Consider the following 18,776-nt stretch of genomic DNA (forward strand, 5'->3'; position numbering starts at 1 on the left):
TTTTTTGATAAAAAGACAATTACTATGAGCATTGAAAATATGAATTAGGCCAAATTTATTATATACCTACCATCTGTATTAGTCTGCTAGGGCTGTCATAACAAAATACCACAGACTAGGTGGCTTAAACCACAGTAATATGTTTTCTCATAATTCTGAAGGCTGAGAGCCCAGTGTGTTGGCTGGTTCGTTTGTCTTAAAGCCCCCCTCCTTGGCTTGCAAGATGGTGCCTCCTCCCTGTGTCCTCATGTGGCCTTTCATCTGTGTGCTTGCACCCATGGTGGCTCTTTGTCTTCTTATAAGGACACCAGTCATACTGGATCAGGTTCTCTTATTTTATTTAATCTTAGTTACCTCTTCAAAGGCACATTAGGTGTTAGGGCTTCAGCATGGGAATTTGAGACACAATTCAGTCCTTACCACCACCAGTTCCTAGCTACTGTAAACAGAAATCTCCACTTCTTAATAGCACATGGAGATAAATTCAATGTGAAGAGACTTTGATAGCAAAGTACACTGAAGAGTTAAAACAATTACATGGCTAATTTAGGAAAAACATGAGTAAGAGCCAAAAGGGCTGATTTGCCTAAATAATTACTTGAGTCTTCTTGACCAGTTTCACAATTGCTTTCTCTGTGTGCTACAATTATAGAAATCTGATATTTTCTAGTCTTCGGTGTACCTGCAGCATGAACCTCTCTGTTGCAAATTAGATCACATTAGTTAGTGCCAGAGCCCAGCCCCATTTACTGGGCATCTGATGAAAGGTTAGATGTGGCAGTTGTATCAATAAGCCATTTGGCTTCAAAGAAGTCCAGTTAAGTGGCTGTCCATGTCCCAGCAGTTTAATCTGAAATTAAAAACACACACAAATATTTCCAAATGTATTTCTTTGGCTCACCCACTTTATTGGGAAAGAGTGGCTGGTATTTCTTTAAAACACTATAGTCAGGAGACTCATCTTTTGGTTTTATTTAGTTCACAAGCTATTTTAACCCTTGATCCAAATGAGTGCATACATATGTCTTGCTTCTGTATTCCTCTCATATAAAAGTGTGCAAGTGTTGGAAAAGAAGAATTGTACAGGTTGAATAGTGTCAGAGTAGGGAAAATGACTCTGGAATCAATCCAATGTAAGGCCTGTGTAGTTCTTACACAGAATGTTTGGAGAAGGGTCCCCCCCCTCATCTGGTTACCCTTCCTCCTAAGATTTTCTAGTAACTCATCAACAGTACATAAGTCTGATCAATTATTACTGTGTTTTATCCTTAGTCTTATACAAAGTGGATTTAGATATAAATAATTTTCTACATGTCTGGTTATTTTGAACCAGAAAACATTGCCTATCACGTAGAGCAACACAAAAACAAAACCCATGAACTTTTCAATAACAGTATTAATAGGAGCCAAATAGCATATAGATAAAATTTAAAATGATGTCATACCCAGGCTACTAAGGTGTAATTAAACATCAAATTTGAACTTCCATCTTCCTTTCTGCTTGGTATCAGTCACAGTGTTAGAAATGAAATATGGAAAATGACACAAGGAGAAGAATATGGATGATTTATGTCCAAGGAAATTGTCAGCTTCTTAAAAATAAGCTATAAAATATATCCAAATGAACTCAATGTCAGATCTGTTGGTTGCAACTGTTAGATTAACTTTCTCCAAATTTTTTTAATGACCTTAAAATAGTAAGGCCACAACATCTTACTTTTATTCAGATATATTCTGGGATGGGATGTCTGGGGGAGAATGTGAATTCATTTTATATATGTATGTACTTATGAATTCCAGAATCATTTTGGATGTTTGCAGAACTTGAACAACCTAAAATAATTGTGAAAAAGAATATCTATTTTATGTTGACACTCATGGAGATAAAATAGCTGTTTTATAAATTTAGTTTTCTGGGGGCGCCTGGGTGGCTCAGTCAGTTAAACATCTGCCTTAGGCTCAGGTCATGATCCCAGGGTCCTAGGATCAAGTCCCACATCAGGCTCCTTGCTCAGTTGGGAGTCTGCTTCTCCCTCTTCCTCAGCCCCCCCCCCCACTGCTCATTCTCTCTCTCTCTCTCTCAATAAAATCTTTTTAAAAATCTATTAAAAGTTTTGTTTTCTGGGAAATGAAAGAAAATTCTCAAAGATTTGACCAAACATTGCCATTAATTAAGTTCATTTTAAAATTACAGGTATCACTCACATTTTGAAAGTTTGTGTTATGCCACTTCACTTTTATGAAAGACCTACAGTAGTACCTGTTTTTGTAACTGAAAGAAATCTGAAGACGATATTCAACTTTTACAAAAAAAAAAAAAAAAGGAAAAATAGCATTCAGTGTTTGTTTTGCAGAGAGCCATTTTAGAGGCAGTGTACACCCAAAGCAGCAATGAGAGTGGCAGCAAGTTCCTTCCTACACTCAGCATCTCAGCATCAAGCTACCATAGCTTTGAACTGTGTCTGTGAGCATCTGTGCTGTATCTCAATGTTTTGTGCATCCATTAGCAAGATGTGTTCTAAGGTATCAGAAGAGCCTAAGAGAGGTTATCTTTGGGCTCTGAGACTGTTCAGAAAAACTTCCATATAAATTAATGGTAAATGCTCCTTTGCTTTATATCATTTCAGCTTATGAAAGGTTTCATTGGAATGCTTTTAGATAGTGGGGGAAACCTGTACTCTTATGAGTTATAAAAGGATCATAAATAAAGACAATTAGTAAACATAAAATCTCCTTACCTGTGTTACTCCCAGAGTAGCTATGGGTTGGCTAAGAAATAGACTTCTTGATGTGGGCCATTCAAGAAATATGGCATAGACCAATTTTTGTTTACGTTTAGATGTGTACCTGGTTAAAAAGGGAGAAGAGCAGAGTAATATTTCTCATTATAGGTCTGGTTGGAATTATTTTACAGAGACACTTCCATGCAATAGATATTTAACAATGTGTTTATTAGCAGAGGGAAAGAAAAATAACTCCATGGTAGAATAAAAAGCACCCAAAGGGGGTTCCCAATTCCAGCGTGTGTGCTGGGGACTGGAGAGGAGTTCCCTAACCCACCAAGAAATTCTCAGACACCAGCTGGATGTCCTGCAATTTCAACTCAATTCTGACACTATCTACTGGGAAATAGTGCCAGATTTCCACAGTCAAGGATTTGGTCCTACAAGACTACTTGCCTGTACCACTCTCAACTTTAGACACCAATCACAAGTCCAGGTTATCACCTGGTCCTCTAACCCATAAGCTACAGATGGTAAGTTCCAACAACATTCTCCTTGGGTTCGATTTTCTACAGCAGTTCACAGAACTCACAAACATTTTACTTATTGGATTACCAGTCTATTATAACAGGAGAAAACTCAGAAACAGCCAGAGGGAAGAGATGCTTAGGGCAAGGTATGGGGAAAGGGCTTGGACCATCCATGAACTCTCCAGGTGCACATTCTCCCAACAATCTTGAACCTCTCTGAACCCCATCCTTTTGGGTTTTTATGGAGACTTCATTACATGGGTATGATTGATTAAACCATTGGCCATGGGTGATGGATTCAACCTCCAGCTTCTCTCCTCAACCTGGAGGTTGAAGGTTCCTGTAAGATTCAACCCTGTAATAGCAAGGTGGGATCTCCTGGCAACCAGCCTCACCCTTTGGTGAAGTGAAAAAGTCACCTTGGCAACATAACAAAAGAAATCTTTATAGTTCTCATCACTCAGGAAATTCCAAGAGTTTTAGGAGCTCTGTGCCAGAAATGGAGATAAGACCAAATATATACTTGTCATTATAAATCATAATATACTAGTAACTCCTTCCCCTTCTTCCCCTCTACTAAAAGGGACAGACATTTTTCTAATATTCATCAGACAGTTCTCATGGGGCTGAAAATAGGCAGGGAAATAGGAGCAAAGAAGGTAAAATGCAAGAGTAAATGGCTTTCTACCTGCTAATTCAAATCTTCATATTCCCTCATCAGCATGTATGTGTCAATGCTGGGCCAAGTACTGAGGCTGGTGTTAGGAATACAACAGAAAACAAAACACAGTTTGTTCTTTGTTCTTACAGAGCTTAGACTAGAATGAGGAAGACAGACGTTCAATAATCACATAGATAACATCACTGTGAGTTTTGACAAGCACAATGAAAGAAATAGAAAGTGAAAGACCATAACAGAGGGATGGATCTCTTCAGATTAGACCATCAGCAAGAAGCCTCTCCAAGAAAATGATATTTAATCTGAGACTTAAAGGATGAATGAGAGAAAAGGAGAAAACGTAAAAACAATAAGCTCTAGACAAAGGAAACAACTCATTCTTTTACTTAATTTTTCAACAAATACATATTGAAATCTTAAAATCCTAATCACTGTTAGAGCTGGAGACATAGCACTGAACATGTCCTCGTGGATCTTATATGATAGTGGGAAAAATTAGAATGAACAGGTGATGATTAAGTGCTATCGAGCAAACTGAAGCCAGGTGAGGACAGAGCATGCTAGGTTAGAAAGGAGGGGTATAGGTGTTATTTTAAATCTAATCATCAAGGATGTCCTCTTTGAGGAAGTGGCATTGAGGAGACCTGAAGAATGTGAGGGAGCTATGTGAGTATTTGGAGGAAGAGAGAATAGCAAGCACAGAAGTCCTCATGCAAGAGTATGCTTGGCCTGTTGACATGGCAGCAAGGAAGACAGAAGGAGAGGAATGAGGGATAGGATGGGAGACAAGATCAGAGACAGCAAGGAGCCAGGTTGGTTTTTTGTTTGTTTTTTTTAAGATTTTATTTGAGAGAGAGAATGAGTGGGTGAGGAGCAGAGGGAGAGACAGGAGCTGACTCTCCACTGAGCAGGGAGCCCTACATGGGCTAGATCCTAGGACCCTGGGATCATGATCTGAGCTAAAAGCAGGCACTTAACTTACTGAGCCACCCACACACCCCAAGAAGCCAGTTTTTCTAGGACCTTGTAAGCCTCTATTAGTCCTGGCTTGTTCTCTAAGATTGGAAGCCACTGGAAGAATTTGAGCATAAGAGTGACGTAACCTAGCTTTATTATTTAAAAAGTTTTACAGCAGAAAGGAGCAAGGATGGAAAGATCACTTAAGCTACTGAAAGAATCCAGGGAAGAGATAATAGAGACTTAAAAGATGAGAGTTGCCACAAGAGAGGATGAGAAGTGGTTGGATTCTAAGTATACCTCAAAGAGAAAGATGATGATAGTTGCTGATGGATTGGCTGTGAAATATAAAAGGAGAACTAAGGACTCCCAAGATTTTTGGCCTCACAACCACCTAAAAGGATGATGCTGCCATTAACTGAGTTGGGAAAGATTGTACACAGAGCTGGTGTAGAGCAAAATTTAAAAACTAGGACCTCAGTTTTGGTGCTTATACCTCCATGAGGAAATGCTGACTAGGAAGCTGAAGATATGAGTAGAGTTCAAGAAAAGAGATGAGCACTGTAGAGGCCATTGGTATTAAGAGGCACTTCAATCTGTGAAAATGGATGTGCTCACCTGAGGAATAAATAGAATGGACGTGGGGAATAAAGATAAATAGGAAGAATGGAAGTCCAAGGACTAAGCCTCAGGGTATTTGAAGGTTTAGTGGTAACTGGAGGTGGAACTAGCAAGACATTTAAGAAGGAGCAGCCAACAAGAAGATATGGCAATCAACAGAGTCAGATGCTGCCATAAACTCAGAAAACAAGAACCATGAAGTGACCCTAGATTGCGAAGGATGGGTTATCAAGGGCCTTGGTAACAACAATTTTATGAAGTGTGGGGGTGGAAGCCTGACCAGAGTGGGGGCAAGAGGAAACTGGAGCAAGAAATTGGAGTTAACATATTAAAAAAAAAATTGTTTTACCATATTTTACTCTAAAAGAAAGGAGTGAAATGGGGAGATGCCTGGAAATCTAAAGGCTAAAGAGGTTTTTTGTTATTTTTAAAGATTTATTTATTCATGAGAGACAGGCAGAGACATAGGCAGAGGGAGAAACAGGCTCCCTGCGGGGAGCCTGCTGCAGCACTCGATTCCAGGACCCCAGGATCACGACCTGAGCCAAAGGGGACACTCAACCACTTAGCCACCCGGGCATTCCATGAGTATTTTTTTAAGATGTAAGAAATAACACATTTGTATACTGACAGGAAAGGATCTAACAGAGGGAAAATTTAAGATGAGCGGGAGAGAACCACTAGAATAATATCCTTGAGTGCCTAATCTGGGATGGGATCCAGGACACCAGGAAATATGTGTGAGTGGGTGTGTGTCTATGTCTGTGTGTTTCAGTCACATGTAGCTACCCATGGTCAGTCATGGAATAAGGAGAGCTAAATTTAACCAAAGGTGAGGTTTTAATCAAAGTCAAGTGAGTACAATAGAGAAAGAACGTATGCAGTGGAGTGACAAGCCACAGAATCTGACCTGGATAAGGAAGAGGGCTGAGGGAGAGAAAAAAAAAAGAGTCACAGATGGTATCATTAGTGGATCAGACACCAAAGTGCTGTGTGGAGTGAGCTGAAATATAAAAGGTGGTGGAACACAACAGAATGCTTCAAACTGAGAGCATGGAAAAGGTGCAATTCTTGGTAATGCAGGATCCAGGGCATGACCGAAATAGGGCGTAGCAAAGGTAGAGTGGACAAGATCCCAGAAGAGAGAGAACAGGAACCCAGAGGTCAGCAAATTAAAAGAAATGTGAGGGATCCCTGGGTGGCGCAGCGGTTTAGCGCCTGCCTTTGGCCCAGGGCACGATCCTGGAGACCCGGGATCGAATCCCACGTCGGGCTCCCGGTGCATGGAGCCTGCTTCTCCCTCTGCCTGTGTCTCTGCCTCTCTCTCTCTCTCTCTCTCTCTCTCTCTCTCTCTCTCTGTGACTATCATAAATAAATAAAAATAAAAATAAATAAATAAATAAATAAATAAATAAAAATAAAAGAAATGTGAATATAGGTATTCAAATCACTAAAAGTGATGTGAAGAGTAGTTCTGGGGACAGTGACAGTGAGCCAGGGCTGAAATCTTGAAGGATTATAAGAACCTGAGAGTCTACAGATGACTGCAGAAAGGAGGGGCAGCATGCACTGTACAGGAAAGAGCTCCAGTGGGGAATGGGGGCCACATGTGGTTGGCAAAGTCCACAGGAGTCAGACAAGGGGCTTCACAGCCCTTGTTAAATATTTGGCTTTTATTTTTATTTATTGAAATAAAATTTAATGGAAAAATGGTTAATAATTGTGAGATTGTGATCAGACCCCCTGTTGTCAAATATATGCCCAATACAAATTTTAAAACCAGATTTAAACTAGTTTCTGTAAAATGAATGATTGGTATCGAGTTCTCACTGTGGCTTCCCCAAGACATTCTAAAATTCTACAATTAGTTGCTTCTGTCTAGATGGCTTTACTTTATTATCTTCAGTGAGTTGACAATTAGTTTTAAGTCATAAGTCAAGTAAGATAAAAGAAAGACATTTAGTCTAATCTTCTGATTTATACTTGGTCAGCTGTATTCACCTGGTGACAATGAAAGGTGAATTTTTTAAAGCTTCACTGTTGCTACTTTTTATTTATGTATTTTAAGACACATCAGAAACCACCATATTTGCAGAGTGTGGTTCAGATACTCACAGGCACATGGAACCTTGCAAAGCTCAGACATTATTAGCCTGAAGGAAGACTTCTTAAAGAAAATTTTAGTTAAAAGAAAAATTAGCAAGTTAAAATGATTAATTTAAAAAATTCAGGTTAGATTTATTAGAACAAGGTGAACAAATTATAAGTTCTTTTCTCAGTTAAAATAATGCTGTTATTTGGGCTGATTTCAAATATTTTTTTCTGCCCTTTGGCACCTCTCTTTAGCTAATTTCATAAGATGGAACACTGCAAAAATGAGAATTAAATGACTAAACAGAAATCTTCCTTTTGTATTAACCCACTCAACATCGTTCATGTTTCTGAATGGCTTATAATTTTTATAAGAGCTGACTATTTTACACTAAAGTTTGCCCACTATTAGGAAGTTTCCAGAGAAGATTTAAGCTCAATTTGATAAACAATAAGTGTTCAAAAACATGCTCATTTCTTCTGAAGTTTGGAAAGTGATTTGTATAAATAGGCATGCATCCAATTTCCTTTTTTATACTACTTTTCTCTTTATATCTCTGAGAAATTTTAGATGCCTTCCTCCATCAAATAGTACTTGGTAACAAGAACTTACCACACATTTGGGGTGATATCGTCACTCTGGGACCTCCAAGGGTGGGTTTCATAAATGGCTTCTCCATTGACTTTCAGCCAGGTCCCCATTTGCCTCAATCGCTCCTCAAAAATTACAGAAATGGTGCCATCATGTGTGGGCCCAATATTCATCAAAAGATTTCCTCCACATGAAACTGTTTCTACAAGTTGCTAAAAAATTAAGAATAAATAATTAGGTAGACGAAACAATTCCACTGTGAATGTGTTAATAATATGTTGCATTTATGTGCTTACACCTGCGTATGTAATCAGTATCCAGAAGAACAGAAAATAGAATAAAATACAGACCACTGACCTATATAAATCATAAAAAATAATTTTCACACACTCACACAATTAAGAATATTATTTTAACAGTCACCAGAAGTTTTACTGTACCTTCACTAGCTCTTTGATTGTAAGATAGTCATCAATCCCAGCATCTCTCCTGTAGCCCCAGGAAAACTTGTCTATTGTCATGCAATTTTCCCATTTATGAGGCAAAAGATGTCCTGGGTCGTAACGATCACTGCAGGTATAATAGCCGCCATGCTTACAAATGGTACCGTATCCCCACCGGTCATTGGTGACAACTGTGTCCCGAACTGGGCTGAAATATAATTTTTAAATACAATGTAAAATATTTTACATAAAGGGAAATATCACTGAAAAGAGATCTAACTGAAATCCACTCCTAAAAATAATCATAGCATAATATAATGCAAAGAACATGGTTTTGAAGTCAAATACCTGTGTTGGTTGCAATCCTGGCTCTGTCACTTTCTAAGCTCCCTGCCCCAAAGTAAGTGACCTAACTCCTCTGAAGAATCAATTTCCTCATCTGTTATGAGAACAGAAATAATTTATGTAAAACACCTAGCTCAGTAACCAGCACATACAGCACTTATAAGACTATTATACTATTATTTGAAGCTCCTTGTCCCACATATTATGAATGATAGCCAGAAGTGAATTTACACTCAAAACATTCTTCTCACCTAGGACTGAATAATCTCATATATATATATATATATATATATATATATATATATATATATATATATATATATAATCTAGCCTTTCTCTTAAAACTGTGCCTGATTTTGAAAAATCTTCGGAAAGTTGAATGTTGCCACCATGGAATTTATAGTGGCATGAAATAATCCCCATAGTATTATTATCAGAGCTCCTGCACCTCCCCACATAAAAGAGAGTTTGACTTCCAAGCTGAAGTGACCGATTCCCACTCCTTACCCTTTAGAAGTACCTGAAGACACTGCTGCTATAAGTATCAAGAGCTCCCCACAATTCTTATGTGCACCTACGTGTGTGTCCAGGGAACACACGTAGAACACTCCTTGACTTCAGAGCACTATACCGAGTATTTTCTAGTTACAAATATAAATTTGGTCCATGTGGTTTAAGCCTAATAGAAGACCTCAGCCAGAACTCCTTGTTCTAATGGAGCAGTCTGGAACATTGCTGGAAAGCAACAGGTAAAGAATAGGAAGTGAGAGTGCTGATGTAGGAAAGGAGGAGACAGACAAGAGTGACAGTGACGGAGCAGCAAAGAGGATCAAAGAGTCAGAAGATAAAAAGAAGGAAAAGAGGAATTAAAATGCACAGCATCACAAAGTTATGAATTGTCTCAGAATAGGAGATGAAAAGGGGGACCCACAAAATTAATGTTTTCAAAGTTCTTGATTTTGTGATTTTATTTTATTTTTTTTTTAGTGATTCCATTTTTTTTGTGATTTTAGTGATTTCAAAATCAGACTGTTGAGTTGTATTTGACTCCTGATTTGTAACTCTCACTGACTGATTACTCTGAGTAAAATCTGATATATCTAAGAGACATTATTTACAAGGATTTCCTCCTACCTCACACCATAGATGAACCTGAAAGGGAGTATTTCACAAAGCAAGGGAACTCAAACATTATACATGTATGTGGAACATTTAGGGTCATTACAGCAATCTAATAGCATACACACCTTTTGTTATATAACCAGGCTAAGAAGCCTGTGCTGTTCCAGTAGTAATCAGGGGCATCTGCATCACCATCTGACCACAGGATCTCTGGCTGATACTTGTTCACTAACTCATAGAGTTCTGGCAGCATCTTAGAAACTGGAAATTGTTGCTGTTGGAATGACCTGGACTTATCCTCAAGGAAGAGTGGATGAAACCATTCAAAAAGGGAATAGTACAGTCCAAAACGCAGATCGGTCCTGTTCCTAATGGCCACCTCAAGTTCCTTGACGAGGTCCCTCTTCGGCCCCTCATCTACAGCATTCCAGTTCCAGGAATACTTTGAGCCCCACAAGGTAAAGCCTGCACAATTATATTGAGTCTTTGTGAGAATGTGAACCTGTTTAGCAAATTTCCACCTATACAAATGCCAAAACAAATTAGATAGTACATGTGACATACAGAAACTTTTACAACTGTGTTATGGCACTCTTTCATACACACGTTCTGCTTTTATACGAGCAACAAATGAGAATTTGAACAAGGTGGAGCCAAGATTTTTTTAATTAACTTTCTGGGTACCCCTTTGTAGTCTGTGTAGTCTGATGTATCTCCTATATTTTTCCTCTTAGAATATAAGCCTCTTGAGGGGCAGCATGAAACCTGCAGTGTTCCCTGATATATCCCCCAGCCAACTGTTAGCACAGGGTCTCGCATAAAATCAACAATCAACACAAGCAGATTACAGCTAAGATGGGAACATCTTCCATGTCTACCATGCTAAACGATGACTGCTACTACTTATAATAAAGATCCTGACATGCACTCCTGCAAAAGTCTTGCTTGTCTCCTAAACCAAAGATCAAAGTACGTTTCCTGATTTGGGGATAATTTTATGTAGCATGAGTCTTAGAATACTGGTGATCCATATCTAATAGTAAATCTTTCACCTCATCGTTCATCATTTAGCACCAGAAGGGGAAAAGACACTACTCCCCAGTAGTTCTATACTTTAAAATATTCCCATTTGTAATCTCATCCTTCTCTAAATTCATAAACTTAGAGGTTTCTCTTTAAATTACTGAAATTACCTACCAACTAAGTGGGTAAGAAAAATAATGTGTCTGCCATTAAATAAGTACTTTGACATGATTCATATTTTAAAACGAATTTGGGGGCACCTGGGTGGCTCAGTGATTGAATATCTGCCTTCGGTTCAGGTCATGATCCCAAGGTCCTGGGATCAAGTCCTGCATCAGTTCCCCACAAGGAGCCTGCTTTTCCCTTTTTCTATGTCTGCGTCTCTGTCTCTCTCATGAATAAGTAAATAAAATATTTAAAAAACATTTGCATTTAGATTATTCTGTTTAAAAACATTAGAAATTCTATATACATTGAAATAATATAAAAGCCTCAAAAATTTTAATTAGCGCCTAGGAGCATAAGTACATTGTTACTATCCCACTGAAATCTAAATGAATCTTTAAGAATAGATACACATAAGGCACTTTGTATCTACTCTCATAAAGTAGCATAAGTTTAAGATTGACAGTCTTCAGATTCATTTTCAAGAAGCTTTTAAAACAGCTCACTCTTGTTCCAAAGGTGGTTGTAGTAAGCTTCAACGCAGTGCCAATATTTAAAGTCCTATTCAAAATATTTCAATTTGGAGGTATCTGGTTGGCTTACTCAGTAGAGCATGCAAATCTTGATCTCAAGGTTGTGGGCTTGAGCCCCATGTTGGGTTGTAGCGATGACTTAAAATAATAATAAATGTTTCAAGTTGACAGTCTCTATTTGCCAGACAGTATTAAAACCCACAAGGGGGCGCAGCCCGGGTGGCTCAGCGGTTTAGCACCGCCTTCAGCCCAGGGCCTGATCCTGGAGACCCGGGATAGAGTCCTGCGTCGGGCTCCCTGCATGGAGCCTGTTTCTCCCTCTGCCTGTGTCTCTGCCTCATTCTCTCTCTCTCTCTCTCTCTCTCTCTCTCGAATAAATAAATAAAATCTTAAAAAAAAAAACACAAGGGTCTTTGTCACCACCATAAAAGCTCACAGAGAGATCTTCCTGTCTATTAAGCTCAGTGGTTTTTTTTTTTCCATAAAGCAATGAAAACATGAGTCCTAGAAAGTTTACAAATGTGGGCTTCATTATTTGTCCTCAAGGTAGCATTAAAAGTTATTTTATTTTTAAATAATGTCACTATGTAATACTTTGTGCCATACAACTTAATGAGTTCCTAGACATCAGAAAATCATCATGTTCACAAGCAAATACACTTTTTAAATATCTACCTCAGTAATAGAAACATCTATAGGAAAAAGTCATTAAGCCACTAGAATGTACCCAAAGGGAAGAGTATTCTAAGATAATTGCAGATATTTGGTTTGGGTTCTTCCCTTCTATTCCCCTCCCTACTCGTGGAGAAAGCACTAAGGCAAAATTGCTTATACCAAGGCAAAGATGGCCATGCAAAGGAAATTGTCAAATGAAGTAACATGTGGTTGGAATAGTAACAATTTATTGATGTTTCCTGGATCTTTTGGATACTGGAACAGTAATGGGTGGAAACTCTCCTATTAATGTAGGACCACTGTGATGGATAATTTTATGTGTCAACTTGACTAAACCACGGGGTGCCCAGATATTTGATTAAATATTTTTCTGGGTATGTCCACAGGGGTGTTTCTGCATGAGGTTAACATTTAAATAGGTAGACTGAGTAAACAGATTGCTCTCCCCAGTGTGGGTAGGCCTCAGCCAATTTTTGAAAACCTAAACAGAATAAAAGACTGAGTAAGAACTCTCTCTGCCTGTCTGACCTCACACTTTCTCCTGCCTGGGGGCTTAGACTTGGACTAGAACCTAAATCATCATCCACTTTCCTGGTTCTCAGACCTTTACACTCAGACTAGAACTATATTGCCAGCTCTCCTGGGCCTGGACTTCTCATCTCCACAACTCCTTGACCCAATTTCTTATAATAAATCTCTTTTTATTTATCATACTTGCACCTGGTTCTGTTTCTCTGGAGAACCTTGATGAATACAACCACTGTGTTTCCTTTTGGATATTCTTCTGCCACCTCTGACATTTATGGGCACCATTACAGGTCCACAGATTTCCTTCCAGGTGATCTGTGTCACTTTCATCACTAGCAAATTGTCCACCATTTGGCCATCTAAGAGTTGGCCAAAAGTGCAGCAAAGTGTGTCAGTTATGACACAAGACTACATAAGCACAATCCCCATGGTGATGGAGCCTTCCCAGAATGCATTACAGAGGTATAATGAAAGGAAAGTGGTGGCTCGGTCACAGTGAGGTGTCAGACTCTTGGTATCAGCCCAGGTCATGATCTCTGGGCTGGGCACAAAGTCTGATTGAGATCTTCTGTCTCTGCCCTTCCTCCCTCTCTCTCTCTCTCTCTCTCTCTCTCAAATAGGTGAATAAATAAAATATTTTTTTAAAAAGTTAAAAGTTAAGTTATGGCTTAAAAAAAAGTTAAGAGGGCAATTCTAATTCTAATTATAAGCTTGGGAGCTGCAACCCACATCTCACTTCAAATAGCTTCATATGAAATCTTGGAAATATCGTTAAATATGCACATAACAAAATGTGATTTTTCTTGTTTTTGTTTTTGTTTTTATGTGAGGGTGTCTGATCCTTCTACAAACCTAATGCCTCTCAACTGGATGGAATATATGGTCCTTTAAATTACAGGCAAACATCAGTAGCCACTAACTGCTGCTCCTAAGAGAAAACTGATTTCATGTGTTTTAGTTTCTTCTTCTGAAAGAACTACTTTATATTTCATAATTAATTGTCAGTGTTTGTAAATGTTGCACTTATTTACCTTCATGATGTTTGGAAGTTAAGACGATGTATTTGGCACCAGAAGCCTGAAAAATATCTGCCCAGTGGCTCGCATTAAAAAACTTTGCTGTAAATAGTGGTCCGAAATCTTCATATTTGAAATTAGGAGGGTAATTATTTTTCATAAATTGCACATATGTCGGTATCTTTTCCTTTTGCCAATACCACCTAAAGGGAGAAAGAGAAACAACATATAAAGCATACATATAAACATTTGAAATAATTGCCCCAGCTCCCTTTACAAATTCCCCCTTACTCAAATATTACCTAGATTCTTTCTCACTTCCCCATTAGTTTGACTTTGCCTTAAAGAAGGCTTATATAAACTTTCATTTTCCATCTATTCCTCTGAACATTCTAGACTACCCCACCACCTATTTGCTCTTAATTCTTCATGGTTAAATCACAGCATGTAGTATGTATCTTTATATAGTCCTTTGCAACATCAGCCACAGTCTTCAAAAGGAAGATAACATGCATGTTTTATATTCACTAGCAAAGAACAAGTGAAGGTGTTGGCAACAGTAAAATTAAGATGATACTGTTATTTTAATATATTGACTCAGCCTTTAAGGATTACTTGTTATGCATTCATTCTGAGCAAGGCCTTCCTGCCTTTGGACAAGGTTGTGTGAAGCAATGCCTGGCTGTCACCATGTGACCATGAAGGGACAAGTCAACAAGCTGAGGATGACCGAAATAGGTTAGTTCTTTGATTTCATCAATGAGACAACTGCCTCTAAATTTATTGCTGTCTTGGGAAAAAAGAAAAAACAAAACAAACCCCTATTATTACATCATTTATTTAGGTTTCCTGTACCTTGAAATGAAAGTATCCTAATTGATCCATGATGCATTTTTGCATTTTAAATTGAACTACAAAAGAGAAACTGGGACAGGACAGAAAGTTGAACAAGGATAAAGGATTTCTTTTTCTCCCAACAAGGTTTAATTTGAACCTGCATTCTCTACTACAGTCTAGTTACTTTTCAAATTCCATACTAGTAGAGATGAAAAGAGGCACTTACTGTAAACAATCCATCCTTTATATGTGGGCTTGAATTCCCATTAAGGACAGTCAGATATACTTATCTCCACCATTGACTGTCCTGAGTCAAATTAGGGTGCGGAGCAGAGATTTAGAGAAGACACAGAGGGAAATCATAGATAATTAAAGAATCTTTTACAGGGTTGGGGCATCCAGATGGCTCAGCAGGTTAGGTGTCTGGCTCTTAGTTTCATCTTAGGTCATGATCTCAAGATTGTGAGATCAAGCCCTGGGTAGGGCTCCACACACATCACGGAGTCTGCCTCTCTCTTTCCCTCTGCTCCTCCCCCTACTTGTGCACTCTCTCTCTCAAATAAATAAAAGCTTTTTAAAAAAATCTTTCACAGATTTTTTTTCCAGACCATCAGAAATATATTCTAGTTATTTTTTTTTAACACTTTTTTCTTTTCTTGAGAGAGAGAGAGAGAACATGAACAGGGCGGATGGGCTTAGGGAGAAGCAGACTCCGAGCTGAGCAGAAAGCCCGATGTGGAACCGGATCCCAGGACACCAGGATCATGATCTAGTTGAAGGCAGAGGCTTAACCAACTGAGTGAGCCACCTGGCACTCTCTAGTTAGTTTTATATAAGCAGTATCTTTATTGAGGTCAAAATAAACAACCCTGTGTTTAATTGTAGAAAATGAAAAAAACATTGCAAAGAATAATATGACTCAAAACTAGTTATTTTTGGTACAGCACTAGTCTCAACATCAAATCCTCTTCTAGCACCAAACGTATGTTTTATATTCACTAGCAAAGAACAAGTGAAGGTGTTGGCAACAGTAAAATTAAGATGATACCTAATATTCCTGCTTAAACAAAATGATAACATATAATTTATTATATGTTATGAAGGGAAGAAAATCTTGATATGAGGGGAAGAAAATCTGGTTTTGTATCTGGCTAATCTGAAACACTTAAAAATAAATTCAAAGTGCCTTATAGCAGTAAACTTGCAAACAGAGATTTATGAAATCCTGAAGTAAAAATGTCTGGTTATATACAATAGAGGGGAAAGAAAGAGTCCCTTGTTTTACAAGTTGATTTCAAAAGAGTATACGAATAGTACTCCATAGTTTACACAGTTCTTTGACATCAGTTGGCCTAACTTAATTAAAAAAAAAAAAAAGGTTACTGCTTGCAGATAGTCAATGTCTCAGTAGAAAGTGGTACAATGTATACAAGTAATGTTAATATAATACCTAGTTTATACTCTATTGTATCTACTATACATTGCATATATTAAATTGGATGCGTACTATGTATATAGTATAAAATCAAGTTAAATACTCCTTTATTTTCTTATTTTACACAAGAATATATTATATATGTGTGCATGTTATATATGTATACATTTGTAACATTTCTATCTTGAAGAATTTAATACCTGAAGTATTTAATCGGCAAAGTTATATGAAACAATTAAAAATTGTAAGAGATTACATGTGCATTTTTACATAGATCTCAAGAGAGCCTAAAGAACAATTTTGTGCAGCACTTTTCATATAATAATCTATTAATAGGGAATTTTTTTAGGCTAACATTCTAGAATTTTTTTTAAGTAGGCTCTGGGAACCCAGTGCAGAGCTCAACAGGGGCTTGAAGTTGGCACCAGAGATCAAGGCCCCAGCTGAGATCAGATGCTTAACTGACTAGGCCTCCTTCTAGAACCTTTTTTTAATTCCTACAGCCACACGTGGTAACATCTTGACTTTAAAGAGCCTCGGTGTCCATCGACAGATGAACGGATAAAGAAGCTGTGGTCTATGTATACAATGGAATATTCCTCAGCCATTAGAAATGACAAATACCCACCATTTGCTTCGACGTGGATGGAACTGGAGGGTATTATGCTGAGTGAAGTAAGTCAGTCGGAGAAGGACATTTTATGGTCTCATTCATTTGGGGAATATAAAAAATAGTGAAAGGGACTAAAGGGCAAAGGAGAAAAAATGAGTGGGAAACATCAGAAAGGGAGACAGAACATGAGAGACTCCTAACTCTGGGAAACGAACTAGGGGTGGTGGAAGGGGAGGCGGGTGGGGGTGACTGGGTGACGGGCACTGGAGGGGATGAGCACTGGGTGTTATGCCATATGTTGGCAAATTGAACTCCAATTAAATAAATAAATAAAATAAATAGTCAAGCCTCGCCGCTCCTGCCGCGCCCCCCGCACAGCTGGGTTGATTTGGGTCACTGGGCGGCTACAGCGTGGTGACCACAGCGGACCGTGCAGCCGAGGACGCTGGCAGCCGCGAGGCGGGGGAGCCGGGGAGCCGGGGGAGCCGGGGAGCCGGAGGGGGGCGGGGGAGTGGGAGGGGAGCGTGGGGAGGGGGGAAGGGGGGGAGTGGGGGGAAGGGGGGAGCGGGGGGAGCCAGGGAGCGGGGGGGGAGCGGGGGGAGCCGGGGAGCTGGGGGGCAGCGGGGGGGGGGGGAGCGGGGGGAGCCGGGGAGCGGGAGGGGAGCGGGGGGGGGGAGCGGGGGGGGGGAGCGGGGGAGCCGGGGAGCGGCCCGCTCGGGCGGTTCCGCGGCGCCCTGCGCACCTCAGCCCCGGAAGGGCCGCGGCGCGGAGGCCGGGAGCGGGAGCGGGAGCGGGGGGCGGGGGGGGGGAGCCCGGCTGCAGCCGGGGCGGGGCGGGGCGGGGCGGGGGAAGCCCGCGGAGGGGCGCGCTCACCAGAACCACTCGCTCCCGAAACTGGGCACGGAGAACACGCCCCAGTGGACGAAGATGCCGAACTTGGCGCGGTCGAACCAGGCCGGCAGCGGGCGGGCGTCCAGGGACCGCCAAGTGGGGTCGTAGCGCGGCGCGCGGCGGGCGGCGGCGGGCGGCGGCGGGAGCAGCAGCGGCGGGAGCAGCAGCGGCAGCAGCAGCGGCGGGAGCAGCGCGGGGCCGAGCCCGGGGGCCGCCGGGGGCCGCATGTCCGCGCGCCCCGCTCGGCCTCCCAGCGCGTCCTTCCGCGTCTCCGGCGGAGCAGGCCCAGCCACGGTCACCTGACGGCGCCGTCGGGGCGGAGGAGCCCTCCCGCAGGCGTGGCAGTGGCTGCAGCCCCCGGGGCGGCCGGTGCTCCCCAGCAGGCCCGAGGCCGCTCAGCTCTCCGAGTCGCTCTGTGCGCCCGGGGGGTGCGGGGGACCGAGCTCAGCCTTCTGCAGGAGCGGCACGACCCTGACAGACTGCGGGGGAGCGCAACGCGACCGACCCGGCTCGGCGGAACCCTGGACCCCGAGGCCAAGGCGGGAAACCTGCAGCGGGTCACCCAGGACCTTCCAGCTCATTCTCGGGCCTCTGTATCCCCCCCCCCCCCACCGCCACTCGCCCACCAGGCTTCTGAGTGTGTTCGAACTGTGGCTGTCCACCTGGAGGCCTGTCGGGTGAAATCCCAACAGTGTCCGATTCAGGTTGGGAGCCCAGAATCTGCATTTCTAACCGAGTCCTAGAGGACACTGATGTTGCTGGTCCCGGTCACCAAACTCTGAGAATCACTGCGTTAGAAAAACATGACGCTCTCAGGTGAAACCCACCGCATGAATGTTTAAGAAATCTGCAGGCTTGGGAAAAACAGCCAGAAACTTGGAATGATTAATCAAAGGACATCATTAGAAGCTCACCTCTCCCCTTCATAAGTACTTTTAGGGTAAAACCAGAATTCCT

At 40.9% G+C, this 18,776-nt stretch overlaps 2 protein-coding genes across 4 annotated transcripts in view; one reads left to right on the forward strand and one right to left on the reverse strand.

The window, feature by feature from the left end:
• The window catches only part of PEX3 (peroxisomal biogenesis factor 3), a 36,116-nt gene extending 33,786 nt beyond the window's left edge, over positions 1-2,330 (forward strand). For all 3 annotated transcript variants that reach the window (XR_007412436.1, XR_007412432.1, XR_007412434.1), the window contains one exon: positions 2,195-2,330. The gene's annotated coding sequence lies outside the window, so the exon portion shown is untranslated. The remainder of the gene's footprint in view (positions 1-2,194) is intronic.
• Positions 322-18,203, reverse strand: FUCA2 (alpha-L-fucosidase 2). Its single transcript, XM_025422457.3, has 7 exons — positions 17,802-18,203; positions 14,059-14,246; positions 10,229-10,568; positions 8,634-8,844; positions 8,215-8,405; positions 2,739-2,847; positions 322-850 (listed from the first exon to the last, which is right to left on the reverse strand). The coding sequence occupies exons 1-7, from the start codon at positions 18,044-18,046 to the stop codon at positions 710-712; spliced, it is 1,425 nt and encodes a 474-aa protein (XP_025278242.1). The 5' UTR covers positions 18,047-18,203; the 3' UTR covers positions 322-709.
• Between the last annotated feature and the right edge of the window lie 573 nt (positions 18,204-18,776).

Source organism: Canis lupus, chromosome 1 (assembly GCF_003254725.2).
Source record: "Canis lupus dingo isolate Sandy chromosome 1, ASM325472v2, whole genome shotgun sequence".
NCBI lineage: Eukaryota > Metazoa > Chordata > Mammalia > Carnivora > Canidae > Canis > Canis lupus.